At 37.4% G+C, this 14,948-nt stretch overlaps 1 protein-coding gene across 7 annotated transcripts in view; it reads left to right on the top strand.

Moving 5' to 3' along the window:
* DOCK10 (dedicator of cytokinesis 10) overlaps window positions 1-14,948 on the top strand; it is a 305,040-nt gene that overhangs the window by 253,696 nt on the left and 36,396 nt on the right. For 3 of the 7 annotated variants that reach the window (XM_081579663.1, XM_081579662.1, XM_081579664.1), the window contains exons 29-39: window positions 4,315-4,398; window positions 7,038-7,134; window positions 7,996-8,040; window positions 9,122-9,297; window positions 9,424-9,540; window positions 11,249-11,360; window positions 12,061-12,182; window positions 12,272-12,386; window positions 12,477-12,543; window positions 12,768-12,815; window positions 13,352-13,453. In XM_081579663.1, the coding sequence (XP_081435789.1) occupies window positions 4,315-4,398; window positions 7,038-7,134; window positions 7,996-8,040; window positions 9,122-9,297; window positions 9,424-9,540; window positions 11,249-11,360; window positions 12,061-12,182; window positions 12,272-12,386; window positions 12,477-12,543; window positions 12,768-12,815; window positions 13,352-13,453 (1,085 nt within the window). Of the gene's footprint in view, window positions 1-4,314; window positions 4,399-7,037; window positions 7,135-7,995; window positions 8,041-9,121; window positions 9,298-9,423; window positions 9,541-11,248; window positions 11,361-12,060; window positions 12,183-12,271; window positions 12,387-12,476; window positions 12,544-12,767; window positions 12,816-13,339; window positions 13,454-14,948 lie in introns of all 7 variants that reach the window. The other 4 variants (XM_081579665.1, XM_081579666.1, XM_081579667.1 and 1 more) reach the window with 2 other exon arrangements.

The raw sequence follows: 14,948 nt of genomic DNA, 5'->3' as shown, positions 1-14,948 counted from the left end.
CATTGTTTTCAGATTATAGTTTTAATGGCATTTATTTGACCCAGAAAGCTTTTTTTAAAATGTTTGTAAAGTTTATTAGATGAATCATTTGAACGCAAAGAGGAAAAGAGAAAATAAGATGACATAATTTTTTGATGTAAAATTGAATGTAGTCATCTGGCATAATGCATGTGAATTGATGAACTTTGAGTATTCAGCTGCTCAACACTGCCCCACTGTTGGCATTATAAAACTTTTATATTCCCAGAAAATAGTTATTCTCTTAACTTAGGTTTCAAATGACTTTTATCTCTTCTGGTTGTTGAATTCTACATTAGTAATCTAATACTGTAAATTAGCTGTCATCAGAATTTAACAATTGAAGTATCGTAACACCATGGTTGTACCAAGATTGTTCTCCAAGAATGGAGAATGTGGTACCTCCGGGGTGGGTGACCACATGAAAATGTCCTAGGTGAGAAAGTGTCCTCCTTTATCTTACATCATGGGAAAGTATTGTTTTTGTAGCCCTTAGGCCAGAAACCTTGTCCATTTCTCTGACTGTTCTCTCCTGGAGATAGATAGGATGCAAATGCATCCATGGCTACATATGTAGCTTCTGTAATTTTTCTTTCCACTGCCAATATGGGCCACAACTCTAATTTACCTGAGCGTACCTGTCTAGATACTCTTCTCTTGCAAATATAATACCAAGGAGATAGCAAAGGAAAGTTCATTCTGATTTTAATTTTCCTTCTTAGACAACCATGTCATTTTACCCACTCTTCTGACTATTCTCTACTTTATTTCAATTTGCTTTTGGAAACCATTTGGCAATCATCTAATAGACAGATTTTGGTAGCAAAATATTTTAAAGAAACATCTGTGATATTTCTCTCTAAATATCAAAAAAAAGATGGATAAGCAAGTCTATGAAAGGGAAAGTCTTCATATTTACTTTCTTTCACTTAAATGTTCTGTGTTTGTGGAATAAATAAATGTTTTCTATAAACTTCATCTATGCAAAAGTTGCTCTGGTGGTACATAACTTAATACCTAGTAAAGTATCCAGATGAGAAAGAAAAAGATGGACCAAGTGGTTTTGTAAAATATAAAGGGAAAAGGGTGCCAGATTATGTGTTTTGTGATTTGAGTTCATAACTGATTGCTAAACAAGCTATAGAATAAAACTCTCATTGGTTCTCACAGTTGGTGAAACAAAATAAATAATCTTTTATTACAACAATATATCTTTGCATGTTTAATTTAGAATATTTTCCTTTATTAAGCCAAACTGAGAAAAAGTCTGATAGGAAATGTTATTCTTTATATCAACAATCTGCAAATTTTTTTCTGTAAAGGGTCAAATGTTAAATATTTTTAGTTTTGCAGACCATACAGTCTCTGTGGCAAGTACCCAACTCAGCTAAAAACAATCATAGACCATTCTGTGTTAGTCACTCAGTCATGTCCAACTCTTTGCGACTTCATGGAGTGTAGCCTGCCAGGCTCTTCCATCTTTGGGATTTTCCAGGCAAGAATACTGGAATAGGTTGCCATTTCCTTCTTCACAGTATCTTCCTGACCCAGGGATTGAACCCGGGTCTCCTACATTGCTGGCAGACTCTTTACCATCTGAGCCACCAGGGAAACCTATAGACCATTCACCATGGACAATATATAAACAAATGGGTACAGCTGTGTCCCAATAAAACGTTATTTACAAAAACAAACAGTGGGCCAGTTTTGGCTCATGGAACATAGTTTACCAAAGCCTGCTATAAATCGTTTTCTGCTAATATGGAAGGTTAATATAAATTATTTTAAAACAAAATCAGAGAGGCCCCTCCATGCCTTAACAATGAGTGAAAGATCCTCTGCTTTGGGGGTTAAGAAGATGCTGGAATGGGCCAGAAATGGGGTACTGATGACAGGAGAGACACATTTGATGAAGCTTGACCCACAGGAGGGCTCTCTGCAGGAAAAAGGCTGATTCTACTGACTGTATCTTAGGAACAACCTGCCCCCCTTATCCCTCACTGCCCCTTGAAAAGAGGATGACAGATTCACCACATATAAGGTCTTATATTTCAAGAAACTCTGAGTTTTCCTAGACCCCCAGGGTAGGCACCCTCCTCCTCATTTTCCCCATTCATGGGTGGTGGAGTTTGGTTTCCTTTGAAAGCTCACAGATTAGCTACAGTAGCCTCTGGGAGGAGAAGGCAATGGCACCCCACTCCAGTACTCTTGCCTGGAGAATCCCAGGGATGGCGGAGCCTGGTGGGCTGCCATCTATGGGGTGGCACAGAGTCGGACACGACTGAAGCGACTTAGCAGCAGCAGTAGCAGCAGCAGCCTCTGGGAGGTGGCAACTGCAGCCTTTCAGTGACAGGACTCACAGATTCCTCCTCCGTCTAATCAAGGTGCCCTGTGACTTCACCAAAGTGCTTCTGTTCTCGAGCTCTTTCCTGAGAAGTTTCTAGAACCCACAGTTATACTAAATGGTCTTCTTCTCTGCAAAGTGAGACCCAAGCTCCTTGCCAGCAGGAAGGAGACAGCAATAGCAGAGGTCTCCGGGGAGAGAGCTCCACATTGGGAATATTCCAAGGGTCACCAGCTGGGACTTCATTCTACAGATGGAGAACCTTAGAGGACCTGACCCACTTACTGAGAGCCTGCATAGTGCAGAGGACATCAAAGCCCTCTTCCTCCCTTCCTCCCATGATAGGTTCTCTACATCTTCTGCACCTGTGATTATGCTCTCATGATCCCTTTCCTCACTGTTCTATTGGGAGATAGGAGGACCAGGGAGCCATGAACTTTTTTACTAAAGGGAGATGATTTAAATTCATACTGAAAATGAAAATATAAATGAAGTGGTATGTAATGAATACGTACATGAAAAAAAAACTCAGAATAAAACACAGAAAAATGGAAAGGGAAACAAAACAAACATATGATCGACCGATCAACTGGAAACATGCTATTAGAGAAAATAACTCATGTTTATACACGGGTGTATTTCAATGGGAAATCTTCCACTTGGTATACTACCTATAAGGCTTTGCAGGTGGCACTAGTGGCAAAGAACTCGCCTCCCAATTCAGGAGACATAAGAGATGCGGGCTCCATCCCTGGGTCAGGAAGATCCCCTGGAGGAGGTGGACGAGGGCATGGCAACCCACTCCAGTATTCTTGCCTGGAGAATCCCGTGGACAGAGGAGCCTGGCATGCTACAGTCCATCGAGTTGCAAAGAGTTGGACACGACTGAAACAACCTAGCACGCGCACACACATGCTGCCTATAACAAGATTTTATATCCAGTCCTTTCTGAGAAAAGGGATTTGTTTGTAAAACTGAGGAGAGATTAAGAAATGCAAAACTATTACAATGGACCCTACCGGACTCTGGATGAGAAAGAAGCCTTCTATACTGAGTGATAGAGCAGCTGAGAAATTTTCCCACTGATACACATGCTCACACACTTGTGGATGGCTAGAATGAAGCACTCATGCAGTGATGACCTCCATAAGCTAATCTACCATAGTGCCCAAGATGCCGCATCAGGAAACATGGTCCATGCCCACTTCATACTTTCCAGGGCAGGAACTGGCCCCTGTAGCTTGGTTACTGGTTACATGGCCATCTGTCTTTGGGAGAGAGAGCATGAGCCAACTTGCAATGCTTGCCTGACTCCTCTAAACCTACCTGCTGCTTAAGACTCTCCTTATTACAGTTACGAGAGTGTGAAGACCGAGTTAAGACAGACAGTGCGCAGCTCCCTGATAGAAATCTCAGGCTCTCTTACCTTCACTCTTCAAATTCAAGCTGCCTTGGCTGAAAAGAAAAGCTATTGAAAGAGGCCAGTGAGATTGCAAAAGGTTTCCCTGACCTGTTGCTGCTGCCCCTGTTTCTACCTGGTATTGTACAGTAAATGATCTTCACCTAAGGAACTGTGGGAAAAAAATATTAAAAAACAATAATAAAATGTAGCAAAGTGGTTAAAAAATAGACAAGTAAAAGCTAAAAATTTCTATATTAAAAGGAAAGGGCTTTGCAATATTTCATTGCAAAGCTCCAAGAGATGTTTTATGAAAAATGATACATATGGGTGTGTAACTTTCTGGTGTGTGTCCTATATCTGGTATTTTAATTAGTTGCCATATGTGGGTGAATGCTTAAGCATATTGTAGATATTGTTCAAACATTTATTATATAACACGTTTAGTGAAATGTTATTTTGCTTCAATATTTTTAATCATCTTTTCTAACATCTTTAATGATCCTTAAAGCAAAAATGTCTGAATTTAGAATTTTTTTTTTTTTTTTTTTAGCGTTGCTTTACATTTATGGACCGGGGTTTTGTGTTTAAGACAGTTAACAATTACATCAGCATGTTCTCCTCTGGTGATCCCAAGGTAAGAACCACATTCAGGAGTGATGGTTTTCTAAACTGTTGCATTACAAATAAACACACTGGTCTCTGTGTATAATCTGTCTAAAACAATAACCTATCCATTATTTGTATCAAAAAATAATTTCTATACAATGAAAGGCAGATTTTTAATATGGCTCATTAAGTAAGTCTCCCAAGTCCTCCCTTCAGGGGGACAAGTGGGCGTGGAGTTAAAAGTGTTTACATTTCAAGATTCCTATCACCTTCAGGTGATTTCTGTGTTCTTTCAAGTTTGAGAATCACTGAGCTATATAATATGGTATTTGCCAGAGGGACATAAGACTGGAAATGGGCCAGACTCTGAAACTTGTATCATTAAGCATTAAGGTTCTTTATGTTGTAAGCAACAGAAACTTACTCCAATTTGAGCAAAAGGGATTTTATTGGAAGGATATTGGGAGAACTAGGCTTGGAAGAGAGCAGAGACCAAGGCACTTCCAGGGCAAAAGAGTAATTACAAAGGATGAACCTGGGGCCAAGGTCTGCTTCTCCTTAAATAATGAAATGGGACCATTTTCTCCCTCTTAACACTCTGCTTACATGTATACAGTGGAATATTACTTGGCCATAAAAAGTGAAATAAGGTCATTTGCAGCAATGTGGATGGACCTCAAGATTATCTAAGTGAAGTAAGTCAGACAGAGAAAGACAAATACCATATGATACAACTTATATGTGGAATCTAACTTTTTTTAGATACAATTGAACTTATTTACAATACAGAAATGGACTCACTCAAATTTGTGGTTACCAAAGAGGATACATGGGGGGGTGTGATAAATTAGGAGATTGGGATGAACATATACAGATTGCAATATATGAAATAGGTATCTAATAAGGACCTACTGTATAGTGCAGGGAACTCTAATCAATATTCTGTAATAACATACTTGGGAAAAGCATCTACAAGATAATGGATATATATATATAATAACATCCACTTTGTTGTACATCTGAAACTAATACAACATGGTAAATCAACTATACTACAATAAAAAATTTTTTTTAAAGATTTACACTCCAGAGAGGAAACATGTAACCAGTCTGCTTTGGGTCACGTGGAAGAGAGGGCACCTGAATTAATAGTTCCGCATTAACCTTTACCCATTGCTGCTGCTGCTAAGTCGCTTCAGTCGTGTCCGACTCTGTGCGACCCCATAGATGGCAGCCCACCAGGCTCCCCCATCCCTGGGATTCTCCAGGCAAGAATACTGGAGTGGGTTGCCATTTCCTTCTCCAGTGCATGAAAGGGAAAAGTGAAAGTGAAGTCTCTCAGTCGTGTCCAACTCTTAGCGACTCCATGGACTGCAGCCTACCAGGATCCTCCATCCATGGGATTTTCCAGGCACGAGTACTGGAGTGGGGTGCCATTACCTTCTCCCCTTTCCCCATTAGGAGGAAAATAAGTCCCCAAGAGAAATCATCTAGGTACTGGGAAAGAATAACAAACAGAAATTCCAAAAATAAATAATGATCTTCTTGGAGCATTTCATGTTAGGCTTATGAGCCTGAACGTTGTTTTTTAGCTGTGGAAATTTAGCTAGGAGCACTGCATGATTATATGTCTTTCAGTTTTGAAAATTCAGTTCTTTCTGTAAATATTTTTTGAAAGAATATTCATTAGGGCTCCAATTATGCATGAAATTTGCAGAATATCCTTTTAGATATGATTCCAGTGACCCTAAATTATATGTCTTATCAAAGACCAAATGAAACATAGTCAATGAAGAGTGATTACCATGTAATCTAATTATGTTCCTTTTCACTTTGATGTACAAAGGATTAAGTCAAATACTACCCTTGTTTGAGATGTCGGTATTCTAAATTACTGACTAAAGTTGTCACAAATTATGATTCTAAAATATCTGAGCAAATGAAATATATTTTATTTTGTTAGATGTTTTTAGTGAATACAATGAACACAAGCTAACTGAGTCTTAAAAATTGATTACTTAGTTTGCATGACAATGGAAATAGACCTGTTTTGAACTTGCTAATTGTTCCTATTTATGTAGTTGTGTTGTTGTTTTGGATCATGTCTGCACTTCATTTATCACTGTCCTACTCAAAACATTGAGATGACAGACCTGTTTGCAAGGGCAGGGAAGGGGTGGAATGAAGTAATGTACTCTCAGAATAAATGGCAGACGGAGAGAGATTTACTCATAAATTTAGATTATCTGCACCATTGTCTTCCTTAGCGCTGGATCTTAGAAGTTGATTGGAGTGATCTGTTCTTTAATCTGAGTGTAGTTGTACACCTTAGTACATGTGGTGGGGCACTGTTTTTCTCAGAATAAATATATTTTGCTATATGCTAAAAGAAGTGAAAAAATAGAACTCAATAAGATTCTATCACATAGAAGCTCAAGGTAGGTTGCAAATGAATCACTTCCTGAACAGGGTTTGACCAGTCTCCAAAAATAGGGAGCCTGACTACATTTACCACTTCAAAGGGGACAAAATCCTTTAAACTTAACAATGACCCAGTGATCACACAAAAGTAACTCCACTTCTTTTTTAGAGATAAGATTCAAGTTCAGATTTTCTATTAACTTTCTTAGTGTGTGAATAATAGTCATTCTTTTGCCTCTTTTTCAGACCTTATGCCAGTATAAATTTGATTTTCTCCAAGAAGTATGTCAGCATGAACACTTTATTCCACTGTGTCTCCCCATAAGATCAGCAAACATTCCAGGTAATAAGTCCTAGGTTTTTATCAGTTCCTACAAAGGGAACACATCTATCTGTTTGTCTTACCTTTTTTGCTTGTATTCCTGTTTCCTCAGTCTTGGTTTTGTCTGAAATTGTCACATGGGCATTAGACCCAGGTAATCAGGTTAAAATGCAGAAAATGATAGCATGTGGTAAAGGGTACAGCACTGTATTTCTCAATTTTTGTTTATGTTTTCTTTTTCATCAAAGAGCAGGCCAACAAAGTCATACAATTGGTGCTTGTAAATCAAAGAATATTAACCTCGTAACTAGTGCCAAGTTATCACTGCATTAGGCAGGCTGGTTAAGACAGTCAAGGGGATCAAAATCTGTTTTAGTCATTTGGATTCTCTGTTTACTATTTACTTCCCAAGTAGCTCAGATAGTAAAGAATCCACCTGCAAGGCAGGAGACCCTGGTTCAATTCCTGGGTCGGGAATTTACCCTGGAGAAGGGATAGTTTACTATTTATCAATAAGTAAAAGGGATTGTTTACTATTTATCAGTAGCTCAGAGACCTGGTAGTCTCTTTGAAGATCTGATAGTATCAATAGTAAACATAAAAACATGTTTCATAGCAAGCAGATTTCTGATAGAAGGAAAAAACAGCACCCAAGAAGAAGGCTAAGAATTAAAATAATTCTGTTCATGACATTCTTTCTTAAGAAAAGAAGTAAACAACCAAAGCCTTGTCTTGAAAAGCAAAGCTTTATTGAAGGGATTCACTTGTATTTTAGGACAATATATTTTAATTTTTCAGTATAAATTACACATAGTTAATGAATACGGTGTTTATCTGAGTATGTATATATCTGAACTTTTTGTTTACTTATATTAAATTCAGATCCTTTGACACCTTCAGAATCAATACAAGAGTTACATGCATCAGGTAAATGATTTTTATTTTCTATTACACTATCTCAGCATCAATAACCACTTGGTATTTCGATAATATTGATGAGTATAGACACTTCATATTTCCAGTTTCTAGATGCTAATAGTCATATCATCTAATCAAATTATAATCAAATATATAAAAATATCAAATATCATCTAATCAAAATAGTCAAAAAGTTGAGTGAGCTTTTCTTTTATCACAAATAATTAAATGCTTCTTTAGTTTGAATTCTTTCATACCCTATTCTCCAGAGTTTGAACTTTTTTAATTTCCCAAAGCATCAGAAATTTCCTTAGAGTGTAACCATACATGAAATTGCCAATCATATGTAATAACATGCTTATTCAATGAAATTATCTTTATATGATATTTCTATAAATAAGCCACAGCCTGGTTCTAACCCTTCTCTCAAAATTGAGATCATTAGAATCATATCAGTTTATTTTCACCCCAGACAAGTTCATAACTTGAAATAGTCTGGGAAAATTTTTTTCTAGGTATAGATGGGCAATTTGCAAGTTTTGTTTTATTTCTGGCTCCTCGCTGTTACTCAATATTTCATGGAAAAATTTATTTGACCTAAGCTCTTTGATGTTAGTTTCCTGAACTTCCACATTCCCTGAACTTCTGCCTTCAGCAGTATTTTCACGGACTGGAAAAAATCGATGTGTTTACTTTACTTCTGGTCAGATATGATGTGGAGTGTTCTAATAGTTCATTATTCCTAACATGTAGTCCTGGGTTGGAAAGATCCCCAGAATAAGAAACGGCAACCCACGCCAGTATTCTTGCTGGGAAAATCCCATGGACAGAGGAGCCTGGCAGGCTATGGTCCATGGGATCGCAAAGGAGCTGAACATGACTGAAATGACTCAGCACGCACACATGCACTATTTTGGATAAGAATAAACAGTATTTACTGAATGCCCCTCTTCACATTTTTCATACAAGACTGTATTGCTGAATCCCTCCTAGTAGCAAGAGGGGTTTATAGTTGTTTGTTCCACCTCTCTTGATTGTAAAGTGACCATTTGACCTTCAGTAACATGATCTCTTTACCTTCCTCACAAAGATATGCCTGAATATTCGGTCACAAATGAATTTTGCCGCAAACACTTCTTAATCGGAATTCTGCTCCGAGAAGTTGGCTTTGCTCTGCAAGAAGATCAAGATATCAGGCACTTGGCTTTAGCTGTCCTAAAAAATCTAATGGCTAAGCATTCATTTGATGATCGATACAGAGAACCAGTAAGTGGTCTTTCTTTCTCCCTTCCCTAAACACTATTTAATGGTTCACTGCATTAAGTGCCTATCAAACCTACAAGTCTATTGATTTTTATGTGAATCATTTCTTTTGACTCCTTTTCTACCTAGGAAAAGCAGGCCCAGATAGCCAGTTTATACATGCCCCTCTATGGCATGCTTCTGGACAATATGCCAAGGATTTACCTGAAGGACCTGTATCCTTTTACCGTGAATACATCGAATCAGGTAAGTTTGCATAATATTCCAAGTGTCTATTTTAATAAAGAGTTTGCCTTTTTTTAAATATATTTTTGGCCTCGATAACCATTTTCTCCTAAATGTGAGCAAACTAAGGATTAAACAGAACAGCGCTTCTTGTGAGGTGGTTTTTTTTGGGGGGGAGGGGGGCTTTGTTTGCTTTTGGTTTTTTATTTATCTGTTTTTTATTGCAGTATAACTGCTTTACACTGTTGTGTTACTTTCTGCTGTACAATGAAGTATATCAGCCATATGCATACATATATTCCCTCCCTGTTAGACCTCCCTCCCACCCAAGCCCTTCATTTCACCCACCCCAGGCCATCACAGAGCACTGAGCTCAGCTGCCTGTGTTATATATACAGCAGCTATCTAGCCATCTGTGTTGCACATGGGTGTGGACATATGGGGCTTCCCTGGTGGCTTGGATGGTACTTTCTCAGTTCTTTTCACCCTCTCCTTCCCCATCCCTCCTGTGTCCACACATCCATTCTCTACATCTGCATCTCTGTTCCTACTCTGCAAATAGGTTCATCTGTACCATTTTTCTAGATTCCATATGTATGCATTAATATAGGTGTTTTGAGATGTTTATACAGTGTCTAGAAGTTAGGAACTATGTCTGGAGTTTTTTTTTACCTTGGACCAGTATCAGTTACTATCTATGTAACCTTCGATAAGCTATTCAACTTTTTCCTCATTTATAAAATGGAACAGAATACCTCTATTGCAGGGTTCTTAGGAGGATTAAATTGTGTAATAGAAAACATGTATCATAGAGACTGGCACATTATAAGTGCCTAACATCTAGTTTTTAATAATAGTAATATACATTTAAAAATCCATGATAGTAGTGATAATCTAAATATAATCAGTGAATTTATGATACCACTTATAGGTGGAATCTAAAAAATACAACAAACTAGTGAATACGACAGAAAAAAGAAGTAGACTCACAGATATAGACAACAAACTAGTGATTACCAGTAGGGAGAGGGAAGAGCCATAGGAATAGGGGTAAAGAGGTACAAAGTATTATATATAAAATTGTTATAATTTTATAAGCTATAAGGATATATTGTACAACATGGGGAATGTAGCCAGTATTTTATAATAACTGTAAATGGAGTGTAACCTTTAAAACTGTGACTCCCTGTGTTCTATACTTATATAATATTGTACATCAATTATAGTTCAATTAAATTTTTTTTAAATCAGTGAATTTATCAATAACCATTATAGTCATTTAGTCCAGGGGTCCCCAATTTCTGGGATCTAATGCCTGATGATCTGAAGTGGAGCTGATGTAATAATAATAGAAATAAAATGCACAATAAATGTAATGTGTTTGAATCATCCCCAAACGATCCTTCTGCCCGAGGTCTGTGGAAAAACTTTCTTCCACAAAACCGAAAGGTGCCCAAAAGGTTGGGGACCACTGATTTAATCTATATCTGAAAGAGTTTCCACTACACTGTTTAAAAATTTAAAAATCACATAAGAAATCAAATTGTGACTAAGATTTATGGTTTGACAGTATTCACTTTCATTGCCTACTTTGGCAGAAGATTTTGTAAAAATATAAAAAATTAAATCTCACATCATCTAATTGAAAATGTAATGAAGAAAACATTTGTAGGTTTATGATGTTGAAATATGTTAATCCCCACTAATCTCTTCTGTGCTTTGAATACAGGGGTCTAGAGATGACCTCAGTACCAATGGAGGATTCCACACCCAGTCAGCTATGAAACATGCCAACTCTGCAGACACTTCATTTTCTAAAGACGTTTTAAATTCTATAGCAGGTACTTCAGACCGTCCAGACAATCATGTTTAAAACTCATCTGTGTTTACATTGTATATCACTGTGCTTTTTACCCACTCATTCATTGTACATAATGTATGAGGCAAAGTATTCTGCATTTATATAGCTAAAGAATCTTGTTACATGTTTCTCTGAATGTCATCCAACAACTTCCTCTTCTACTTAGTGTTCATTTCTACTTGGATTAAGAAGCGGTCTACTCGATGTCATCAAATTGTTTCATTCTGGAAACAATCTTGATGTTTTCATTGCATTCAGCCTTTTAAAATATAATAGCCCTTCCACTTCAAAGATTATTTTTAAGAACTGTTTTGGAAATGTCATCTTAATTTCTTACAAACTGTCAAAAATTGAAAGCTTCTTCCTCCAAAACATCCTTAAGAACTTTTATTAAGCATTTTAAAACAGAAATGTTCTTTAAAAAGCTTTGTAAGAAATCAAAGAAGCACACTTTATCTCGTTACAATGGTCTAAATGTTCTTAAATCCTTCATACTGGCATGGCTGTTAAAATAATATTTTAAAAGTTGCATATCTTTCATGCCAATCCAAGACTCTATTGTGTCAGCCTTTCACAATACCTGAGTGATCAGCATCTTTTTGGTTCATTTTAGCTTTGTGTGTATGTGTGCGCGCCCATGCATCTCATTACCGTCTGTGTGCTGTGGCTTGTGTTTACAGCATTTTCATCAATAGCTATTTCTACAGTAACCCATGCTGACTCCAGAGCTTCGTTAGCAAGTCTTGACTCCAACCCAAGTACCACTGAGAAGAGCAGTGAGAAGACTGACAACTGTGAAAAGGTACGACTTCCCTCCCAAACTTACCAAGCGCATTGCAAGTCAGCTGTCTCCTCCTCCTCCTCAATCCTTGTTGTTTCTTTCACCCCTAGATCCCAAGACCCTTGTCTTTGATAGGCTCAACTCTTCGATTTGACAAGTTAGATCAAGCAGAAACCAGGAGTCTTCTCATGTGCTTTCTACACATTATGAAAACAATTTCAGAGGGTAAAGAGAGCTCTTTAAAATTAAATTTAAAAAAAAGGGAAAAAACTTTGAATTTCAAAGAGTCTCATGCCACTTGGTGTTTCCTTCCAGAGACTCTGATTGCCTACTGGCAGAGAGCCCCCAGTCCAGAGGTGTCTGACTTCTTCAGCATCTTGGAGTAAGTTTTAGAGTTGATTACTTAAGACTTTTTATCTAGGACCTTCAGATGATTTTAGTATGCCATTTTTCATTCTAAGTATCATATGGTGAATAACCTATCAATAATAATGCATAAACTATCTAAAGAAAACTCTATTTTTCTTTTAATATACTTGGATGAACACTTTGTATAGATAAAAAGATATGAATAATTAGAATGTGACTTTTTTTTTTCCTTTCTAGCGTCTGTCTTCAAAATTTCAGATATCTAGGAAAACGGAACATAATAAGGTAATCATTTTAAACTCCAAAAGATTAGTCTGATCTTTTGAAAAGAATCATATATATATATATATGTTAGAAATCTTAAAATGCAAATAGGATTTTCAGGTTGACCTTACGTCAAGCAAAGCATGTTTGATGATTACACTATACCCATAGTAGATCCAAGAATAGTTAATGTGATCCGAAGAAAAAGCACAAAACACACATTTCTGAAAGGAAACCACATTTCATATAGCTTTTCAACCAATTTGTCTTCATATGAATGTAACTTAGAAGATACATATTTAAGAAAATACTTCCAATATACTAAAAAAACAAGTTAATCCGGAATAACTGTGCTCTCATCCTTTCCCATAAGAGACAGTATTGCCCCCCAGCACATTCCCTAAACCCCCAATTTCCCATTTCCAGAAGAAAATGTGGTTTTTTCATAACATACGAAAGATTTCATTGTCCAGTAATCTCTTTGTCAGTTGCTATTTTTTGTTTATATATCAGTTGCAGGCACTGAGCTAAGATTAAAACTTCAGTTTTCCTTGCAGAAAAATTGCTGCTGCATTTAAATTCGTGCAGTCCACCCAGAACAATGGAACTCTCAAAGGATCTAATCCATCCTGCCAGACTTCTGGCCTTTTGTCACAATGGTACTGTCACATTTGCTTGATATTTAAAATTATATTGTGAGTGTACATGGATGTGTATGTGTGTGTGTATGTATCGGGCTTCTCCAGTGACTCAGTGGTAAAGAATCCACCTGCAATGCAAGAGCTGAAGGAGACGTGGGTTCAATCCCTGAGAAGATTGCCTGGAGGAGGACATGGCAGCCCACTCCAGTATTCCTGCCTGGAGAATCCCATGGACAGGGGAGCCTGGTGGGCTACAGTCCACAGGGTCACAGAGTGGGGCATGACTGAAGCAATTTAGCATGCACACATGCATATATATATATATATATATATGTATATATATATATATAGGGTGTGGATACACACACTATGTACACACACACACATGCATATGTGTGTGTGTGTATATATATACCTATATATGTATATTTCAAACCAGACACAGATTTCAAATAACTCTGTATGTTTCTAAGAAGAAACTTTGTAAGTACTTCCCTGTCTGCCCCACTAGCTTGTAAAGACCTAAGAAGCAAGAATTGCGCCTTATTTATGTGACCTACTGTACAATGCCTTGTGTTGTTGTTGTGTGTACTCAGTCTTGTCCAACTCTGTGACCCCAGGGACTGTAGCCTGCCAGGCTCCTCTGTCCATGGGATTTCCCAGGCAAGAATACTGGAATAGGTTGCCATTTCCTTTTCCAGGGGATCTTCCCAATCCACAGATTGAACCTGGTCTCCAGTGTCTCCTGCATTGGCTGGTGGATTCTTACATAGGGTCAATGAATATCTTAATTTGATTAAGCCTGGAAAGATATAATTCCAATCAATGACTATTTTCATGTTTGCTAATCTCTTGGTGACAAAGTAAACTGTGAGGTCATATCTCCCCCTTCCTTTCAGTAATTGTAATAATTTAACCATATTCTTAGAGTTTAATGTAATTTTTTTAAGGGTCAAAGGCAATAAGGAAGCATATCTGGCCCCATAAGCTCATCTTCGTTTTTTTTAGTCATCAGACTGAGTTGACTAGCATAAAAAACCTAGGGTCACCCCTCATAAACTACCCTACAGAAAACATTAGCCTGAAATGCTGCCTTGAAGCTCCTCTGGGTCTAGTCAATCCAAATTCTTTGCTAAAGTTTTCTCCAGCTTGATTTATTCTTCCCAGGGGTATCATGATAATATATAATATGAAATGGCTGTATTTTAGAAAGAATTTTAGAAAGTAATATGGAAATAGTAAATAGCTAATAAATCATAGAATAAATTTTGCCTCTTTATCCACGGGGACCACTTGAGTGGCTCCCTTGTGAGAAAGCAAATAAAAAATGTAATGGGCATGTTTTGGCAATTGGTAGTAGGAGAGAGGACCGTAAACAATGACTTTAATGACGATCGTAACCCAGCTGAGGTCACTGCAGTTTAGAGGGTGTCTGGTAAGTTAGATTTCAGGGTCCTCCCTGAATACCTCCTGATTTTTTCCCCAACTCCCTTCCCCAAAGCCATGGCTTTTC

The sequence above is a fragment of the Giraffa tippelskirchi genome, chromosome 3 (genome assembly GCF_054371585.1).
Source record: "Giraffa tippelskirchi isolate mGirTip1 chromosome 3, T2T-mGirTip1v1.2.pri, whole genome shotgun sequence".
In the NCBI taxonomy this organism is placed as follows: Eukaryota; Metazoa; Chordata; class Mammalia; order Artiodactyla; family Giraffidae; genus Giraffa; species Giraffa tippelskirchi.
Note: the sequence above shows the minus strand (reverse complement) of the source record. Positions and strands in the feature narration are given on the sequence as shown.